General features: G+C 51.9%; 1 protein-coding gene across 1 annotated transcript; it reads left to right on the plus strand.

The window, feature by feature from the left end:
• The first annotated feature begins 1,633 nt into the window (after positions 1 to 1,633).
• Positions 1,634 to 14,417, plus strand: LOC140383482 (guanine nucleotide-binding protein G(olf) subunit alpha-like). Its single transcript, XM_072465942.1, has 4 exons — positions 1,634 to 1,668; positions 3,376 to 3,430; positions 3,681 to 3,800; positions 14,301 to 14,417. The coding sequence occupies exons 1-4, from the start codon at positions 1,634 to 1,636 to the stop codon at positions 14,397 to 14,399; spliced, it is 309 nt and encodes a 102-aa protein (XP_072322043.1). The 3' UTR covers positions 14,400 to 14,417.
• Positions 14,418 to 23,064: the final 8,647 nt, after the last annotated feature.

A 23,064-nucleotide genomic window follows, 5' to 3' on the forward strand; every position in this document is an offset into this window, starting at 1 on the left:
AAGCAGGTCTAAACCAGGACTAAAGCAGGACTAAAGCAGGACTAAAGCAGGACTAAAGCAGGACTAAACCAGGACTAAACCAGGTCTAAACCAGGACTAAACCAGGACTAAACCAGGACTAAACCAGGACTAAAGCAGGACTAAACCAGGACTAAAGCAGGACTAAAGCAGGACTAAAGCAGGTCTAAACCAGGACTAAACCAGGACTAAAGCAGGACTAAACCAGGACTAAACCAGGACTAAAGCAGGACTAAACCAGGACTAAACCAGGACTAAACCAGGACTAAGCCAGGACTAAAGCAGGACTAAACCAGGACTAAAGCAGGACTAAAGCAGGACTAAAGCAGGTCTAAACCAGGACTAAACCAGGACTAAAGCAGGACTAAACCAGGACTAAACCAGGACTAAAGCAGGACTAAACCAGGACTAAAGCAGGACTAAAGCAGGTCTAAACCAGGACTAAACCAGGACTAAAGCAGGACTAAACCAGGACTAAACCAGGACTAAACCAGGACTAAGCCAGGACTAAAGCAGGACTAAACCAGGACTAAAGCAGGACTGAAGCAGGACTAAAGCAGGTCTTAACCAGGACTAAACCAGGTCTAAACCAGGACTAAACCAGGACTAAAGCAGGTCTAAACAAGGACTAAACCAGGACTAAAGCAGGACTAAACCAGGTCTAAACCAGGACTAAAGCAGGACTAAACCAGGACTAAACCAGGACTAAACCAGGTCTAAACCAGGACTAAACCAGGACTAAAGCAGGACTAAACCAGGACTAAACCAGGACTAAAGCAGGACTAAACCAGGACTAAAGCAGGACTAAACCAGGACTAAACCAGGTCTAAACCAGGACTAAAGCAGGACTAAACCAGGACTAAACCAGGACTAAACCAGGTCTAAACCAGGACTAAACCAGGACTAAAGCAGGACTAAACCAGGACTAAACCAGGAATAAACCAGGACTAAACCAGGTCTAAACCAGGACTAAAGCAGGACTAAACCAGGACTAAACCAGGACTAAACCAGGACTAAACCAGGACTAAACAAGGACTAAACCAGGACTAAGCCAGGACTAAAGCAGGTCTAAACCAGGACTAAAGCAGGACTAAACCAGGACTAAAGCAGGTCCAAACCAGGACTAAAGCAGGACTAAACCAGGACTAAACCAGGACTAAACCAGGTCCAAACCAGGACTAAACCAGGACTAAAGCAGGTCTAAACCAGGACTAAAGCAGGACTAAAGCAGGACTAAACCAGGACTAAACCAGGACTATACCAGGACTAAACCAGGACTAAACCAGGACTAAACCAGGACTAAACAAGGTGTAAACCAGGACTAAACCAGGACTAAACCAGGACTAAACCAAGACAAAACCAGGACTAAACCAGGACTAAAGCAGGACTAAACCAGGACTAAACCAGGACTAAACCAGGACTAAACCAGGACTAAACCAGGTCTAAACCAGGACTAAACCAGGACTGAACCAGGACTAAACCAGGACTAAACCAGGACTAAACCAGGACTAAACCAGGTCCAAACCAGGACTAAACCAGGACTAAACCAGGTCTAAACTTGGCCCTTTATGTTTCAGGAGCTGGTGAATCTGGGAAAAGCACCATCGTCAAACAGATGAGGATCCTTCACGTCGACGGCTTTAACGCAGAGTGAGACATCAGTCACTTTTTTATGTTTTCTCTTAGTTTTTGTTTCAGTTTCAGCATATTTCAGTTTATTTTCACTTTTGACTCAAAACTGTTCAGCCACAATGTGGATCCAAATCGCTTTATTTAGTAAAGTTCTCATTGGCATTAGCCTAACTGCAGGGGTTAGCGACGCGGGTCAGGCGGGGCACAGTGAGCTAGCGACGCGGGTCAGGCGGGGCACAGTGAGCTAGCGACGCGGGTCAGGCGGGGCACAGTGAGCTAGCGACGCGGGTCAGGCGGGGCACAGTGAGCTAGCGACGCGGGTCAGGCGGGGCACAGTGAGCTAGCGACGCGGGTCAGGCGGGGCACAGTGAGCTAGCGACGCGGGTCAGGCGGGGCACAGTGAGCTAGCGACGCGGGTCAGGCGGGGCACAGTGAGCTAGCGACGCGGGTCAGGCGGGGCACAGTGAGCTAGCGACGCGGGTCAGGCGGGGCACAGTGAGCTAGCGACGCGGGTCAGGCGGGGCACAGTGAGCTAGCGACGCGGGTCAGGCGGGGCACAGTGAGCTAGCGACGCGGGTCAGGCGGGGCACAGTGAGCTAGCGACGCGGGTCAGGCGGGGCACAGTGAGCTAGCGACGCGGGTCAGGCGGGGCACAGTGAGCTAGCGACGCGGGTCAGGCGGGGCACAGTGAGCTAGCGACGCGGGTCAGGCGGGGCACAGTGAGCTAGCGACGCGGGTCAGGCGGGGCACAGTGAGCTAGCGACGCGGGTCAGGCGGGGCACAGTGAGCTAGCGACGCGGGTCAGGCGGGGCACAGTGAGCTAGCGACGCGGGTCAGGCGGGGCACAGTGAGCTAGCGACCCGCGTCAGGCGGGGCACAGTGAGCTAGCGACGTGGGTCAGGTGAGCTAGCGACGCGGGTCAGGTGGGGCACAGTGAGCTAGCGACGCGCGTCAGGCGGGGCACAGTGAGCTAGCGACGCGCGTCAGGCGGGGCACAGTGAGCTAGCGACGCGGGTCAGGCGGGGCACAGTGAGCTAGCGACGCGGGTCAGGCGGGGCACAGTGAGCTAGCGACGCGGGTCAGGCGGGGCACAGTGAGCTAGCGACGCGGGTCAGGCGGGGCACAGTGAGCTAGCGACGCGGGTCAGGCGGGGCACAGTGAGCTAGCGACGCGGGTCAGGCGGGGCACAGTGAGCTAGCGACGCGGGTCAGGCGGGGCACAGTGAGCTAGCGACGCGGGTCAGGCGGGGCACAGTGAGCTAGCGACGCGGGTCAGGCGGGGCACAGTGAGCTAGCGACGCGGGTCAGGCGGGGCACAGTGAGCTAGCGACCCGCGTCAGGCGGGGCACAGTGAGCTAGCGACGCGGGTCAGGCGGGGCACAGTGAGCTAGCGACGCGGGTCAGGCGGGGCACAGTGAGCTAGCGACGCGGGTCAGGCGGGGCACAGTGAGCTAGCGACGCGGGTCAGGCGGGGCACAGTGAGCTAGCGACCCGCGTCAGGCGGGGCACAGTGAGCTAGCGACGTGGGTCAGGTGAGCTAGCGACGCGGGTCAGGTGGGGCACAGTGAGCTAGCGACGCGCGTCAGGCGGGGCACAGTGAGCTAGCGACGCGCGTCAGGCGGGGCACAGTGAGCTAGCGACGCGCGTCAGGCGGGGCACAGTGAGCTAGCGACGCGGGTCAGGGTTAGGGTTAGTGTTCACAAACTGAAGCTGTGTTTGGTTCTAGGGAGAAGCAGGAGAAGGCCCAGGACATCCGCAAGAACGTGAAGGACGCCATGGTGGTACGTCCTGGTCTCATGTTCTACTGCGAGACAATGTCCCCCAGAAAGTGAAGCATTGTATTAGAGTATTCGTATTGCAAATGAGTGCTGCCTGGTGGTCAAGTGGTTAAGGCTCAATTTGCTGCATGTCCTCCCTTCTCCTTCATCCCCCATTTCACACTGTCCTGTCAATAAAGCCCATGAGCAACAACATCTTTAAAAACAGACAAAAAGGCAAATGAAAGGTGCTTGCTTTGTTTTCTTGTCACAGACCATCATCTCTGCCATGAGCTCGCTGGCGCCCCCTGTGGCTCTGGGAAACCCTCAGAACCAGCACCGAGTCGATTACATCAAGAGCATCGCTCCTCTGACCGACTTCGAGTACACCGAGGTGAGCCAGATGCCCTCCCATGTCTAGATCACCTACAGAGGTTGTGAGTGTTTGAATAAACCTAGTGGCACAAAAAGAACGTCTCAGACACAGGAGCTCCACAGGGCTGTGTACTGTCCCCCCTGCTCTTCTCCCTGTACACAACCTGCTGCACCTGCAGCCACGACACCACCCTCATCACCATGACGGCACCACCCTTCTCACCATGACGACACCACCCTCATCACCATGACGGCACCCGCCTCATCGTCATGACGACACCTCCCTCACATGATGACACCACCCTCACATGACGACACCACCCTCATCACCATGACGGCACCACCCTTCTCACCATGACGACACCACCCTCACCACCATGACGACACCACCCTCATCACCATGACGACACCACCCTCACATGACGACACCACCCTCATCACCATGACGGCACCCGCCTCATCGTCATGACGACACCACCCTCACATGACGACACCACCCTCACATGACGACACCACCCTCACATGACGACACCACCCTCACATGACGACACCACCCTCATCACCATGACGGCACCACCCTCACCACCATGACGACACCACCCTCACATGACGACACCACCCTCATCACCATGACGACACCACCCTCACATGACGACACCACCCTCACATGACGACACCACCCTCATCACCATGACGGCACCACCCTTCTTACCATGACGACACCACCCTCACCACCATGACGACACCACCCTCATCACCATGACGACACCACCCTCACATGACGACACCACCCTCATCACCATGACGGCACCCGCCTCATCGTCATGACGACACCACCCTCACATGACGACACCACCCTCACATGACGACACCACCCTCATCACCATGACGGCACCACCCTCACCACCATGACAACACCACCCTCATCACCATGACGACACCACCCTCACATGACGACACCACCCTCATCACCATGACGGCACCCGCCTCATCGTCATGACGACACCACCCTCACATGACGACACCACCCTCACATGACGACACCACCCTCATCACCATGACGGCACCACCCTCACCACCATGACGACACCACCCTCACATGACGACACCACCCTCACATGACGACACCACCCTCATCACCATGACGGCACCACCCTTCTCACCATGACGACACCACCCTCACCACCATGACGACACCACCCTCATCACCATGACGACACCACCCTCACATGACGACACCACCCTCACCACCATGACGACACCACCCTCATCACCATGACGACACCACCCTCACATGATGACACCACCCTCACATGACGACACCACCCTCATCACCATGACGGCACCACCCTCACCACCATGACGACACCACCCTCATCACCATGACGACACCACCCTCACATGACGACACCACCCTCACCACCATGACGACACCACCCTCATCACCATGACGACACCACCCTCACATGATGACACCACCCTCACATGACGACACCACCCTCATCACCATGACGGCACCACCCTCACCACCATGACGACACCACCCTCATCACCATGACGACACCACCCTCACATGACGACACCACCCTCACATGACGACACCACCCTCATCACCATGACGGCACCACCCTTCTCACCATGACGACACCACCCTCATCACCATGACGACACCACCCTCACATGACGACACCACCCTCACCACCATGACGACACCACCCTCACATGACGACACCACCCTCATCACCATGACGGCACCACCCTCACCACCATGACGACACCACCCTCACCACCATGACGACACCACCCTCATCACCATGACGACACCACCCTCACATGACGACACCACCCTCACATGACGACACCACCCTCATCACCATGACGGCACCACCCTTCTCACCATGACGACACCACCCTCACCACCATGACGACACCACCCTCATCACCATGACGACACCACCCTCACATGACGACACCACCCTCACCACCATGACGGCACCACCCTTCTCACCATGACGACACCACCCTCACCACCATGACGACACCACCCTCATCACCATGACGACACCACCCTCACATGACGACACCACCCTCACCACCATGACGACACCACCCTCATCACCATGACGACACCACCCTCACATGACGACACCACCCTCATCACCATGACGACACCACCCTCACCACCATGACGACACCACCCTCATCACCATGACAACACCACCCTTCTCACCATGACGACACCACCCTCACCACCATGACGACACCACCCTCACCACCATGACGACACCACCCTCACCACCATGACGACACCACCCTCATCACCATGACGACACCACCCTCACATGACGACACCACCCTCACCACCATGACGACACCACCCTCATCACCATGACGACACCACCCTCACATGACGACACCACCCTCATCACCATGACGACACCACCCTCACCACCATGACGACACCACCCTCATCACCATGACAACACCACCCTCACCACCATGACGACACCACCCTCATCACCATGACGACACCACCCTCACATGACGACACCACCCTCATCACCATGACGACACCACCCTCATCACCATGACGACACCACCCTCACATGACGACACCACCCTCACCACCATGATGGCACCACCCTCATCACCATGACAACACCACCCTCACATGACGACACCACCCTCACCACCATGACGACACCACCCTCATCACCATGACGGCACCACCCTCATCACCATGACGACACCACCCTCATCACCATGACGACACCACCCTCACATGACGACACCACCCTCATCACCATGACGGCACCCGCCTCATCGTCATGACGACACCACCCTCACATGACGACACCACCCTCACATGACGACACCACCCTCACATGACGACACCACCCTCATCACCATGACGGCACCACCCTCACCACCATGACGACACCACCCTCACATGACGACACCACCCTCACATGACGACACCACCCTCACATGACGACACCACCCTCATCACCATGACGGCACCACCCTTCTCACCATGACGACACCACCCTCACCACCATGACGACACCACCCTCATCACCATGACGACACCACCCTCACATGACGACACCACCCTCACCACCATGACGGCACCACCCTTCTCACCATGACGACACCACCCTCACCACCATGACGACACCACCCTCATCACCATGACGACACCACCCTCACATGACGACACCACCCTCACCACCATGACGACACCACCCTCATCACCATGACGACACCACCCTCACATGACGACACCACCCTCATCACCATGACGACACCACCCTCACCACCATGACGACACCACCCTCATCACCATGACAACACCACCCTTCTCACCATGACGACACCACCCTCACCACCATGACGACACCACCCTCACCACCATGACGACACCACCCTCACCACCATGACGACACCACCCTCATCACCATGACGACACCACCCTCACATGACGACACCACCCTCACATGACGACACCACCCTCACCACCATGACGACACCACCCTCATCACCATGACGACACCACCCTCACATGACGACACCACCCTCATCACCATGACGACACCACCCTCACCACCATGACGACACCACCCTCATCACCATGACAACACCACCCTCACCACCATGACGACACCACCCTCATCACCATGACGACACCACCCTCACATGACGACACCACCCTCATCACCATGACGACACCACCCTCATCACCATGACGACACCACCCTCACATGACGACACCACCCTCACCACCATGATGGCACCACCCTCATCACCATGACAACACCACCCTCACATGACGACACCACCCTCACCACCATGATGGCACCACCCTCATCACCATGACAACACCACCCTCACATGACGACACCACCCTCACCACCATGACGACACCACCCTCACATGACGACACCACCCTCACCACCATGACGACACCACCCTCACCACCATGACGACACCACCCTCACCACCATGACGACACCACCCTCATCACCATGACGACACCACCCTCACATGACGACACCACCCTCACATGACGACACCACCCTCACCACCATGACGACACCACCCTCATCACCATGACGACACCACCCTCACATGACGACACCACCCTCATCACCATGACGACACCACCCTCACCACCATGACGACACCACCCTCATCACCATGACAACACCACCCTCACCACCATGACGACACCACCCTCATCACCATGACGACACCACCCTCACATGACGACACCACCCTCATCACCATGACGGCACCACCCTCACCACCATGACGACACCACCCTCACATGACGACACCACCCTCACATGACGACACCACCCTCACATGACGACACCACCCTCATCACCATGACGGCACCACCCTTCTCACCATGACGACACCACCCTCACCACCATGACGACACCACCCTCATCACCATGACGACACCACCCTCACATGACGACACCACCCTCACCACCATGACGACACCACCCTCATCACCATGACGACACCACCCTCACATGATGACACCACCCTCACATGACGACACCACCCTCATCACCATGACGGCACCACCCTCACCACCATGACGACACCACCCTCATCACCATGACGACACCACCCTCACATGACGACACCACCCTCACATGACGACACCACCCTCATCACCATGACGGCACCACCCTTCTCACCATGACGACACCACCCTCATCACCATGACAACACCACCCTCACATGACGACACCACCCTCACCACCATGACGACACCACCCTCACATGACGACACCACCCTCATCACCATGACGGCACCACCCTCACCACCATGACGACACCACCCTCACCACCATGACGACACCACCCTCACATGACGACACCACCCTCACATGACGACACCACCCTCACATGACGACACCACCCTCATCACCATGACGGCACCACCCTTCTCACCATGACGACACCACCCTCACCACCATGACGACACCACCCTCATCACCATGACGACACCACCCTCACATGACGACACCACCCTCACCACCATGACGGCACCACCCTTCTCACCATGACGACACCACCCTCACCACCATGACGACACCACCCTCATCACCATGACGACACCACCCTCACATGACGACACCACCCTCACCACCATGACGACACCACCCTCATCACCATGACGACACCACCCTCACATGACGACACCACCCTCATCACCATGACGACACCACCCTCACCACCATGACGACACCACCCTCATCACCATGACAACACCACCCTTCTCACCATGACGACACCACCCTCACCACCATGACGACACCACCCTCACCACCATGACGACACCACCCTCACCACCATGACGACACCACCCTCATCACCATGACGACACCACCCTCACATGACGACACCACCCTCACATGACGACACCACCCTCACCACCATGACGACACCACCCTCATCACCATGACGACACCACCCTCACATGACGACACCACCCTCATCACCATGACGACACCACCCTCACCACCATGACGACACCACCCTCATCACCATGACAACACCACCCTCACCACCATGACGACACCACCCTCATCACCATGACGACACCACCCTCACATGACGACACCACCCTCATCACCATGACGACACCACCCTCATCACCATGACGACACCACCCTCACATGACGACACCACCCTCACCACCATGATGGCACCACCCTCATCACCATGACAACACCACCCTCACATGACGACACCACCCTCACCACCATGACGACACCACCCTCACATGACGACACCACCCTCACCACCATGACGACACCACCCTCACCACCATGACGACACCACCCTCACCACCATGACGACACCACCCTCATCACCATGACGACACCACCCTCACATGACGACACCACCCTCACATGACGACACCACCCTCACCACCATGACGACACCACCCTCATCACCATGACGACACCACCCTCACATGACGACACCACCCTCATCACCATGACGACACCACCCTCACCACCATGACGACACCACCCTCATCACCATGACAACACCACCCTCACCACCATGACGACACCACCCTCATCACCATGACGACACCACCCTCACATGACGACACCACCCTCATCACCATGACGACACCACCCTCATCACCATGACGACACCACCCTCACATGACGACACCACCCTCACCACCATGATGGCACCACCCTCATCACCATGACAACACCACCCTCACATGACGACACCACCCTCACCACCATGACGACACCACCCTCACATGACGACACCACCCTCACCACCATGACGACACCACCCTCATCACCATGACGGCACCACCCTCATCACCATGACGACACCACCCTCATCACCATGACGACACCACCCTCATCACCACTGTTACAGGAGGTGGAGCGGTAACAACCCACAGCCCCCCCACCATCACCAGGACCTCAAGTGGGACCTCACCATTACCTCCTCCGTTACCTCCTCCATCACCTCCTCCGTTACCTCCTCCATCAGCTCCTCCGTCACCTCCTCCATTACCTCCTCCATTACCTCCTCCGTCACCTCCGCCATCACCTCCTCCGTTACCTCCTCCATCAGCTCCTCCGTCACCTCCTCCATTACCTCCTCCATTACCTCCTCCGTCACCTCCGCCATCAGCTCCTCCGTAACCTCCTCCATCAGCTCCTCCGTCACCTCCGCCATCACCTCCTCCGTTACCTCCTCCATCAGCTCCTCCGTCACCTCCTCCATCACCTCCTCCGTTACCTCCTCCATCAGCTCCTCCGTCACCTCCTCCATCACCTCCTCCGTCACCTCCTCCATCAGCTCCTCCGTCACCTCCTCCATCACCTTCCTCCGTTACCTCCTCCATCAGCTCCTCCGTCACTTCCTCCATCACCTCCTCCGTCACCTCCTCCATCACCTCCTCCGTTACCTCCTCCATCAGCTCCTCCGTCACCTCCTCCATCACCTCCTCCGTCACCTCCTCCATCACCTCCTCCGTTACCTCCTCCATCAGCTCCTCCGTCACCTCCTCCATCACCATGTGGTACGCTGGAGCCACAGCCAGGGACAAACAGAGACTACAGCACCACTCCCCTCAGGCAGGAGGCCACTCCCCTCAGGCAGGAGGCCACTCCCCTCAGGCAGGAGGCCACTCCCCTCAGGCAGGAGGCCACTCCCCTCAGGCAGGAGGCCACTCCCCTCAGGCAGGAGGCCACTCCCCTCAGGCAGGCTCTACATCTGTACATTTAACTGCACATTATTTTTGATCCTAAAGCAGATTTAAATTGTTTCTCTTTTTGACTTGTTTAGGCTGTTTTATCTTTGTTCCTCTGTTTGTTCATTGTGATTCTAAAGTGCAGCTTTGACCTTTGACCTGAGTCTTAAACATATAAAACATTGGTAGTGTTTCAGATGACTTACGTCCCCATGTGGTCCCCATGTGGTCCCCATGTGGTCCCCATGTGGTCCCCATGTGGTCCCCATGTGGTCCCCATGTGTGGTCCCCGGGCCTCAGGTTGAGAACCACGAGCCTGATGGAGCTTGTATCCAGGCGTTGCCGTGGTAACAGTGTGTGTGAGCTCATGTCTCCAGAGTCTGACAACTACAGAGACCATGATGCTTTGCTCTGTTAGCTTAGCGTGTCGTTAGCACTAATGACCTCACCTGGGACGCACCTGTATCTGTGATGTCACCGGGGGCTAATTATGCGGCTCAGGAGGCCTGTGATTGGTCCACAGGAAGTTCATTAGACACAGACTAAATGTGCTTGTTGGGAAGTCAGTGTGTTTTCACACGCTGTGATGTCACTGTGGCCCCGCCCTGCCCTCTGACCTCACTCTGACCTCACTCTGACCTCACTCTGACCTCACTCTGGCCTCACTCTGACCTCACTCTGGCCTCACTCTGGCCTCACTCTGACCTCACTCTGACCTCACTCTGACCTCACTCTGACCTAACTCTGACCTCACTCTGACCTCACTCTGGCCTCACTCTGGCCTCACTCTGACCTCACTCTGACCTCACTCTGACCTCACTCTGGCCTCACTCTGGCCTCACTCTGACCTCACTCTGACCTCACTCTGGCCTCACTCTGACCTCACTCTGAACTCACTCTGACCTCACTTTGACTTCACTCTGGCCTCACTCTGGCCTCACTCTGACCTCACTCTGACCTCACTCTGACCTAACTCGGACCTCACTCTGACCTCACTCTGACCTCACTCTGACCTCACTCTGACCTCACTCTGAACTCACTCTGACCTCACTCTGACCTCACTTTGACTTCACTCGGACCTCACTCTGACCTCACTCTGACCTAACTCTGACCTCACTCTGACCTCACTCTGACCCAACTCTGACCTCACTCTGACCTCACTCTGGCCTCACTCTGGCCTCACTCTGGCCTCACTCTGACCTCACTCTGACCTCACTCTGGCCTCACTCTGACCTCACTCTAGCCTCACTCTGACCTCACTCTGACCTAACTCTGACCTAACTCTGACCTCACTCTGGCCTCACTCTGACCTCACTCTGACCTAACTCTGACCTCACTCTGACCTCACTCTGACCTCACTCTGACCTCACTCTGACCTCACTCTGGCCTCACTCTGACCTCACTCTGACCTCACTCTGACCTAACTCTGACCTCACTCTGACCTCACTCTGACCTCACTCTGACCTCACTCTGACCTAACTCTGACCTAACTCTGACCTCACTCTGGCCTCACTCTGACCTCACTCTGACCTCACTCTGACCTCACTCTGACCTCACTCTGGCCTCACTCTGACCTCACTCTGACCTCACTCTGACCTCACTCTGACCTCACTCTGACCTCACTCTGACCTAACTCGGACCTCACTCTGGCCTCACTCTGACCTCACTCTGACCTCACTCTGACCACACTTTGACTTCACTCGGACCTCACTCTGACCTCACTCTGGCCTCACTCTGACCTCACTCTGACCTCACTCTGACCTCACTCTGAACTCACTCTGACCTCACTCTGAACTCACTCTGAACTCACTCTGACCTCACTCTGACCTCACTCTGACCTAACTCTGACCTCACTCTGACCTCACTCTGACCTCACTCTGGCCTCACTCTGACCTCACTCTGACCCAACTCTGACCTCACTTTGACTTCACTCTGGCCTCACTCTGACCTCACTCTGACCTCACTCTGACCTAACTCGGACCTCACTCTGACCTCACTCTGACCTCACTCTGACCTCACTCTGACCTCACTCTGAACTCACTCTGACCTCACTCTGACCTCACTTTGACTTCACTCGGACCTCACTCTGACCTCACTCTGACCTAACTCTGACCTCACTCTGACCTCACTCTGACCCAACTCTGACCTCACTCTGACCTCACTCTGGCCTCACTCTGGCCTCACTCTGGCCTCACTCTGACCTCACTCTGACCTCACTCTGGCCTCACTCTGACCTCACTCTAGCCTCACTCTGACCTCACTCTGACCTAACTCTGACCTAACTCTGACCTCACTCTGGCCTCACTCTGACCTCACTCTGACCTCACTCTGACCTCACTCTGACCTCACTCTGACCTCACTCTGGCCTCACTCTGACCTCACTCTGACCTCACTCTGACCTAACTCTGACCTCACTCTGACCTCACTCTGACCTCACTCTGACCTCACTCTGACCTAACTCTGACCTAACTCTGACCTCACTCTGGCCTCACTCTGACCTCACTCTGACCTAACTCTGACCTCACTCTGACCTCACTCTGACCTCACTCTGACCTCACTCTGACCTCACTCTGGCCTCACTCTGACCTCACTCTGACCTCACTCTGACCTCACTCTGACCTCACTCTGACCTCACTCTGACCTAACTCGGACCTCACTCTGGCCTCACTCTGACCTCACTCTGACCTCACTCTGACCTCACTCTGACCTCACTCTGAACTCACTCTGACCTCACTCTGAACTCACTCTGACCTCACTCTGACCTCACTCTGACCTCACTTTGACTTCACTCGGACCTCACTCTGACCTCACTCTGGCCTCACTCTGACCTCACTCTGACCTCACTCTGAACTCACTCTGACCTCACTCTAACCTCACTCTGGCCTCACTCTGGCCTCACTCTGACCTCACTCTGACCTAACTCTGACCTCACTCTGACCTCACTCTGGCCTCACTCTGACCTCACTCTGACCTAACTCTGACCTCACTCTGACCTCACTCTGACCTCACTCTGACCTCACTCTGACCTCACTCTGACCTCACTCTGACCTAACTCTGACCTCACTAGAACCATCTCTTGACTGAATAAATAAATACTTCTCACCAGACGCAGTAATAATACGTGTGGTGTGTACTCTGTGTATTTTCAGGAGTTCTTCTCACCAGACGCAGTAATAATACGTGTGGTGTGTACTCTGTGTATTTTCAGGAGTTCTTCTCACCAGACGCAGTAATAATACGTGTGGTGTGTACTCTGTGTATTTTCAGGAGTTTTTCGAGCACGTGCAGAATCTTTGGGACGACGATGGAGTCAAAGCCTGTTACGAACGCGCCAACGAGTATCAGCTCATCGACTGTGCTCAATAGTAACAAATACTACTACTACAAATACTACTGCTACTACTGCAAATACTACTGGGACTACTGCAAATACTATTGCAAATACTGCTGGGACTACTGCAAATACTATTGCAAATACTGCTGGGACTACTGCAAATACTATTGCAAATACTGCTGGGACTACTGCAAATACTATTGCAAATACTACTGGGACTACTGCAAATACTATTGCAAATACTGCTGGGACTACTGCAAATACTACTGCAAATACTGCTGGGACTACTGCAAATACTACTGGGACTACTGCAAATACTATTGCAAATACTGCTGGGACTACTGCAAATACTATTGCAAATACTGCTGGGACTACTGCAAATACTACTGGGACTACTGCAAATACTATTGCAAATACTGCTGGGACTACTGCAAATACTACTGGGACTACTGCAAATACTATTGCAAATACTGCTGGGACTACTGCAAATACTACTGGGACTACTGCAAATACTATTGCAAATACTGCTGGGACTACTGCAAATACTACTGGGACTACTGTAAATACTACTGGGACTACTGCAAATACTATTGCAAATACTACTCTGACTACTGCAAATACTAACTATTGTGACTACTGCAAATACTATTGTGACTACTGCAAATACTACTGGGACTACTGCAAATACTATTGTGACTACTGCAAATACTACTGGGACTACTGCAAATACTATTGCAAATACTGCTGGGACTACTGCAAATACTACTGCAAATACTGCTGGGACTACTGCAAATACTATTGCAAATACTACTGGGACTACTGCAAATACTATTGCAAATACTGCTGGGACTACTGCAAATACTACTGCAAATACTGCTGGGACTACTGCAAATACTATTGCAAATACTGCTGGGACTACTGCAAATACTACTGGGACTACTGCAAATACTATTGCAAATACTGCTGGGACTACTGCAAATACTACTGGGACTACTGCAAATACTATTGCAAATACTGCTGGGACTACTGCAAATACTACTGGGACTACTGTAAATACTATTGCAAATACTGCTGGGACTACTGCAAATACTACTGGGACTACTGTAAATACTATTGCAAATACTGCTGGGACTACTGTAAATACTACTGGGACTACTGCAAATACTATTGCAAATACTGCTGGGACTACTGCAAATACTACTGGGACTACTGCAAATACTATTGTGACTACTGCAAATACTACTGGGACTACTGCAAATACTATTGTGACTACTGCAAATATTGCAATAAAACAGAGCAACACTAACAACATTTTCATTTACAGTTTCCTCAATCGTCTGGACTCTGTCAGAAGAAAAGACTATTCTCCAACAGACCAGGTAAAACCAGGACTAAACCAGGACTAAACCAGGACTAAACCAGGTCTAAACCAGGACTAAACCAGGACTAAACCAGGACTAAACCAGGTCTAAACCAGGTCTAAACCAGGACTAAACCAGGACTAAACCAGGTCTAAACCAGGTCTAAACCAGGTCTAAACCAGGTCTAAACCAGGACTAAACCAGGACTAAACCAGGTCTAAACCAGGTCTAAACCAGGACTAAACCAGGACTAAACCAGGACTAAACCAGGTCTAAACCAGGACTAAACCAGGACTAAACCAGGACTAAACCAGGTCTAAACCAGGACTAAACCAGGACTAAACCAGGACTAAAACAGGTCTAAACCAGGACTAAACCAGGACTAAACCAGGACTAAACCAGGACTAAACCAGGTCTAAACCAGGTCTAAACCAGGACTAAACCAGGACTAAACCAGGACTAAACCAGGTCTAAACCAGGTCTAAACCAGGTCTAAACCAGGTCTAAACCAGGACTAAACCAGGACTAAACCAGGACTAAACCAGGACTAAACCAGGTCTAAACCAGGTCTAAACCAGGTCTAAACCAGGACTAAACCAGGACTAAACCAGGACTAAACCAGGTCTAAACCAGGACTAAACCAGGACTAAACCAGGTCTAAACCAGGACTAAACCAGGACTAAACCAGGACTAAACCAGGTCTAAACCAGGTCTAAACCAGGTCTAAACCAGGACTAAACCAGGACTAAACCAGGACTAAACCAGGACTAAACCAGGTCTAAACCAGGACTAAACCAGGACTAAACCAGGTCTAAACCAGGACTAAACCAGGACTAAACCAGGACTAAACAGGACTAAACCAGGACTAAACCAGGACTAAACCAGGTCAAACCAGAACTAAACCAGGACTAAACCAGGTCTAAACCAGGACTAAACCAGGTCTAAACCAGGTCTAAACCAGGACTAAACCAGGACTAAACCAGGACTAAACCAGGTAAAACCAGGACTAAACCAGGACTAAATCAGGACTAAACCAGGACTAAACCAGGTAAAACCAGGACTAAACCAGGACTAAACCAGGACTAAACCAGGACTAAACCAGGACTAAACCAGGACTAAACCAGGTCGAACCAGAACTAAACCAGAACTAAACCAGGACTAAACCAGGTCAAACCAGAACTAAACCAGGACTAAACCAGGACTAAACCAGGTCTAAACCAGGACTAAACCAGGTCTAAACCAGGACTAAACCAGGACTAAACCAGGACTAAACCAGGACTAAACCAGGTCGAACCAGAACTAAACCAGAACTAAACCAGGACTAAACCAGGTCAAACCAGAACTAAACCAGGACTAAACCAGGACTAAACCAGGTCTAAACCAGGACTAAACCAGGTCTAAACCAGGACTAAACCAGGACTAAACCAGGACTAAACCAGGACTAAACCAGGTCTAAACCAGGACTAAACCAGGACTAAACCAGGACTAAACCAGGTCTAAACCAGGTCTAAACCAGGACTAAACCAGGACTAAACCAGGACTAAACCAGGTCTAAACCAGGACTAAACCAGGACTAAACCAGGACTAAACCAGGACTAAACCAGGTCTAAACCAGGTCTAAACCAGGACTAAACCAGGACTAAACCAGGACTAAACCAGGTCTAAACCAGGACTAAACCAGGACTAAACCAGGACTAAACCAGGTCTAAACCAGGACTAAACCAGGACTAAACCAGGACTAAACCAGGACTAAACCAGGTCGAACCAGAACTAAACCAGGACTAAACCAGGACTAAACCAGGACTAAACAGGACTAAACCAGGTCGAACCAGGACTAAACCAGGACTAAACCAGGACTAAACCAGGACTAAACCAGGTCGAACCAGAACTAAACCAGAACTAAACCAGGACTAAACCAGGTCTAAACCAGGTCTAAACCAGGACTAAACCAGGACTAAACCAGGTCGAACCAAAACTAAACCAGGACTAAACCAGGTCTAAACCAGGACTAAACCAGGACTAAACCAGGTCTAAACCAGGACTAAACCAGGACTAAACCAGGACTAAACCAGGTCTAAACCAGGATTAAACCAGGTCTAAACCAGGTCTAAACCAGGACTAAACCAGGACTAAACCAGGACTAAACCAGAACTAAACCAGGACTAAACCAGGTCTAAACCAGGATTAAACCAGGACTAAACCAGGACTAAACCAGGACTAAACCAGGACTAAACCAGGTCTAAACCAGGACTAAACCAGGACTAAACCAGGACTAAACCAGGTCTAAACCAGGACTAAACCAGGACTAAACCAGGTCGAACCAGAACTAAACCAGGACTAAACCAGGACTAAACCAGGTCTAAACCAGGACTAAACCAGGACTAAACCAGGACTAAACCAGGTCTAAACCTGGACTAAACCAGGACTAAACCAGGTCTAAACCAGGACTAAACCAGGACTAAACCAGGACTAAACCAGGACTAAACCAGGTCTAAACCAGGACTAAACCAGGTCTAAACCAGGATTAAACCAGGACTAAACCAGGACTAAATCAGGACTAAACCAGGACTAAACCAGGACTAAACCAGGACTAAACCAGGTCTAAACCAGGACTAAACCAGGACAAAACCAGGTCTAAACCAGGACTAAACCAGGACTAAACCAGGACTAAACCAGGACTAAACCAGGACTAAACCAGGACTAAACCAGGTCGAACCAGAACTAAACCAGGACTAAACCAGGACTAAACCAGGTCTAAACCAGGATTAAACCAGGACTAAACCAGGACTAAACCAGGACTAAACCAGGTCTAAACCAGGACTAAACCAGGACTAAACCAGGTCTAAACCAGGACTAAACCAGGACTAAACCAGGACTAAACCAGGTCGAACCAGAACTAAACCAGGACTAAACCAGGACTAAACCAGAACTAAACCAGGACTAAACCAGGACTAAACCAGGTCTAAACCAGGACTAAACCAGGTCTAAACCAGGATTAAACCAGGACTAAACCAGGACTAAACCAGGACTAAACCAGGTCTAAACCAGGACTAAACCAGGACTAAACCAGGTCTAAACCAGGACTAAACCAGGACTAAACCAGGTCTAAACCAGGACTAAACCAGGACTAAACCAGGACTAAACCAGGACTAAACCAGGTCTAAACCAGGTCTAAACCAGGACTAAACCAGGACTAAACCAGGTCTAAACCAGGACTAAACCAGGACTAAACCAGGACTAAACCAGGACTAAACCAGGTCTAAACCAGGACTAAACCAGGACTAAACCAGGTCGAACCAGAACTAAACCAGGACTAAACCAGGACTAAACCAGGACTAAACCAGGTCGAACCAGGACTAAACCAGGACTAAACCAGGACTAAACCAGGTCAAACCAGAACTAAACCAGGACTGAACCAGGTCTAAACCAGGACTAAACCAGGACTAAACCAGGACTAAACCAGGTAAAACCAGGACTAAACCAGGACTAAACCAGGACTAAACCAGGTAAAACCAGGACTAAACCAGGACTAAACCAGGACTAAACCAGGTCTAAACCAGGACTAAACCAGGACTAAACCAGGACTAAACCAGGTCGAACCAGAACTAAACCAGAACTAAACCAGGACTAAACCAGGTAAAACCAGAACTAAACCAGGACTAAACCAGGTCTAAACCAGGACTAAACCAGGACTAAACCAGGACTAAACCAGGACTAAACCAGGTCTAAACCACGACTAAACCAGGACTAAACCAGGTCTAAACCAGGACTAAACCAGGACTAAACCAGGTCGAACCAGGACTAAACCAGGTCGAACCAGAACTAAACCAGGACTAAACCAGGTCAAACCAGGACTAAACCAGGACTAAACCAGGACTAAACCAGAACTAAACCAGAACTAAACCAGGACTAAACCAGAACTAAACCAGGACAAAACCAGGTCAAACCAGGACTAAACCAGGACTAAACCAGGACTAAACCAGGTCTAAACCAGGACTAAACCAGGACTAAACCAGGACTAAACCAGGTCGAACCAAAACTAAACCAGGACTAAACCGGGTCTAAACCAGGACTAAACCAGGACTAAACCAGGACTAAACCAGGTCTAAACCAGGACTAAACCAGGTCTAAACCAGGACTAAACCAGGACTAAACCAGGTCTAAACCAGGACTAAACCAGGACTAAACCAGGTCTAAACCAGGACTAAACCAGGACTAAACCAGGACTAAACCAGGTCGAACCAGGACTAAACCAGGTCTAAACCAGGACTAAACCAGGACTAAACCAGGACTAAACCAGGTCTAAACCAGGTCTAAACCAGGACTAAACCAGGTCGACCAGAACAAAACCAGGACTAAACCAGGTCTAAACCAGGACTAAACCAGGACTAAACCAGGACTAAACCAGGTCGAACCAAAACTAAACCAGGACTAAACCAGGACTAAACCAGGTCTAAACCAGGACTAAACCAGGACTAAACCAGGTCAAACCAGAACTAAACCAGGAATAAAACCAGGTCCAAACCAGGTCTAAACCAGGACTAAACCAGGACTAAACCAGGTCTAAACCAGGTCTAAACCAGGACTAAACCAGGACTAAACCAGGACTATACCAGGACTAAACCAGGACTAAACCAGTCTTAACCAGGACTAAACAAGGACTAAACCAGGTCTAAACCAGGACTAAACCAGGTCTAAACCAGGTCTAAACCAGGACTAAACCAGGTCTAAACCAGGTCTAAACCAGGACTAAACCAGGTCCAAACCAGGACTAAACAAGGACTAAACCAGGTCTAAACCAGGACTAAACCAGGTCTAAACCAGGTCTAAACCAGGACTAAACCAGGTCCAAACCAGGTCTAAACCAGGACTAAACCAGGACTAAACCAGGTCTAAACCAGGTCTAAACCAGGACTAAACCAGGTCCAAACCAGGTCTAACCCAGGACTAAACCAGGACTAAACCAGGTCCAAACCAGGACTAAACCAGGACTAAACCAGGACTAAACCAGGTCCAAACCAGGACTAAACCAGGACTAAACCAGGTAAAACCAGAACTAAACCAGGACTAAACCAGGACTAAACCAGGACTAAACCAGGTCTAAACCAGGACTAAACCAGGACTAAACCAGGACTAAACCAGGACTAAACCAGGTCCAAACCAGGACTAAACCAGGACTAAACCAAGACTAAACCAGGACTAAACCAAGACTAAACCAGGACTAAACCAGGTCTAAACCAGGACTAAACCAGGTCTAAACTAGGACTAAACCAGGACTAAACCAGGAGTAAACCAGGTCTAAACCAGGACTAAACCAGGTCTAAACCAGGTCTAAACCAGGACTAAACCAGGACTAAACCAGGTCTAAACCATGACTAAACCAGGACTAAACCAGGACTAAACCAGGACTAAACCATGTCCAAACCAGGACTAAACCAGGACTAAACCAGGACTAAACCAGGTCCAAACCAGGACTAAACCAGAACCAAACAAGGACTAAACCAGGACTATACCAGGACTAAACCAGGTTCAAACCAGGTCTAAACCAGGTCTAAACCAGGTCTAAACCAGGACAAAACCAGGACTAAACCAGGTCGAACCAGGACTAAACCAGGTCGAACCAGAACTAAACCAGGACTAAACCAGGTCAAACCAGGACTAAACCAGGACTAAACCAGGACTAAACCAGAACTAAACCAGAACTAAACCAGGACTAAACCAGGACTAAACCAGAACTAAACCAGGACAAAACCAGGTCAAACCAGGACTAAACCAGGACTAAACCAGGACTAAACCAGGTCTAAACCAGGACTAAACCAGGACTAAACCAGGACTAAACCAGGTCGAACCAAAACTAAACCAGGACTAAACCGGGTCTAAACCAGGACTAAACCAGGACTAAACCAGGACTAAACCAGGTCTAAACCAGGACTAAACCAGGTCTAAACCAGGACTAAACCAGGACTAAACCAGGTCTAAACCAGGACTAAACCAGGACTAAACCAGGTCTAAACCAGGACTAAACCAGGACTAAACCAGGACTAAACCAGGTCGAACCAGGACTAAACCAGGTCTAAACCAGGACTAAACCAGGACTAAACCAGGACTAAACCAGGTCTAAACCAGGTCTAAACCAGGACTAAACCAGGTCGACCAGAACAAAACCAGGACTAAACCAGGACTAAACCAGGTCTAAACCAGGACTAAACCAGGACTAAACCAGGACTAAACCAGGTCGAACCAGGACTAAACCAGGTCTAAACCAGGACTAAACCAGGACTAAACCAGGACTAAACCAGGACTAAACCAGGTCTAAACCAGGACTAAACCAGGACTAAACCAGGTCGAACCAGAACTAAACCAGGACTAAACCAGGACTAAACCAGGACTAAACCAGGTCGAACCAGGACTAAACCAGGACTAAACCAGGACTAAACCAGGTCAAACCAGAACTAAACCAGGACTGAACCAGGTCTAAACCAGGACTAAACCAGGACTAAACCAGGACTAAACCAGGTAAAACCAGGACTAAACCAGGACTAAACCAGGACTAAACCAGGTAAAACCAGGACTAAACCAGGACTAAACCAGGACTAAACCAGGTCTAAACCAGGACTAAACCAGGACTAAACCAGGACTAAACCAGGTCGAACCAGAACTAAACCAGAACTAAACCAGGACTAAACCAGGTAAAACCAGAACTAAACCAGGACTAAACCAGGTCTAAACCAGGACTAAACCAGGACTAAACCAGGACTAAACCAGGACTAAACCAGGTCTAAACCACGACTAAACCAGGACTAAACCAGGTCTAAACCAGGACTAAACCAGGACTAAACCAGGTCGAACCAGGACTAAACCAGGTCGAACCAGAACTAAACCAGGACTAAACCAGGTCAAACCAGGACTAAACCAGGACTAAACCAGGACTAAACCAGAACTAAACCAGAACTAAACCAGGACTAAACCAGAACTAAACCAGGACAAAACCAGGTCAAACCAGGACTAAACCAGGACTAAACCAGGACTAAACCAGGTCTAAACCAGGACTAAACCAGGACTAAACCAGGACTAAACCAGGTCGAACCAAAACTAAACCAGGACTAAACCGGGTCTAAACCAGGACTAAACCAGGACTAAACCAGGACTAAACCAGGTCTAAACCAGGACTAAACCAGGTCTAAACCAGGACTAAACCAGGACTAAACCAGGTCTAAACCAGGACTAAACCAGGACTAAACCAGGTCTAAACCAGGACTAAACCAGGACTAAACCAGGACTAAACCAGGTCGAACCAGGACTAAACCAGGTCTAAACCAGGACTAAACCAGGACTA

Source organism: Eucyclogobius newberryi, unplaced genomic scaffold (assembly GCF_026437365.1).
Source record: "Eucyclogobius newberryi isolate DKJ021-1_F unplaced genomic scaffold, fEucNew1.0.hap1 SCAF_509, whole genome shotgun sequence".
NCBI classification, from domain to species: domain Eukaryota; kingdom Metazoa; phylum Chordata; class Actinopteri; order Gobiiformes; family Gobiidae; genus Eucyclogobius; species Eucyclogobius newberryi.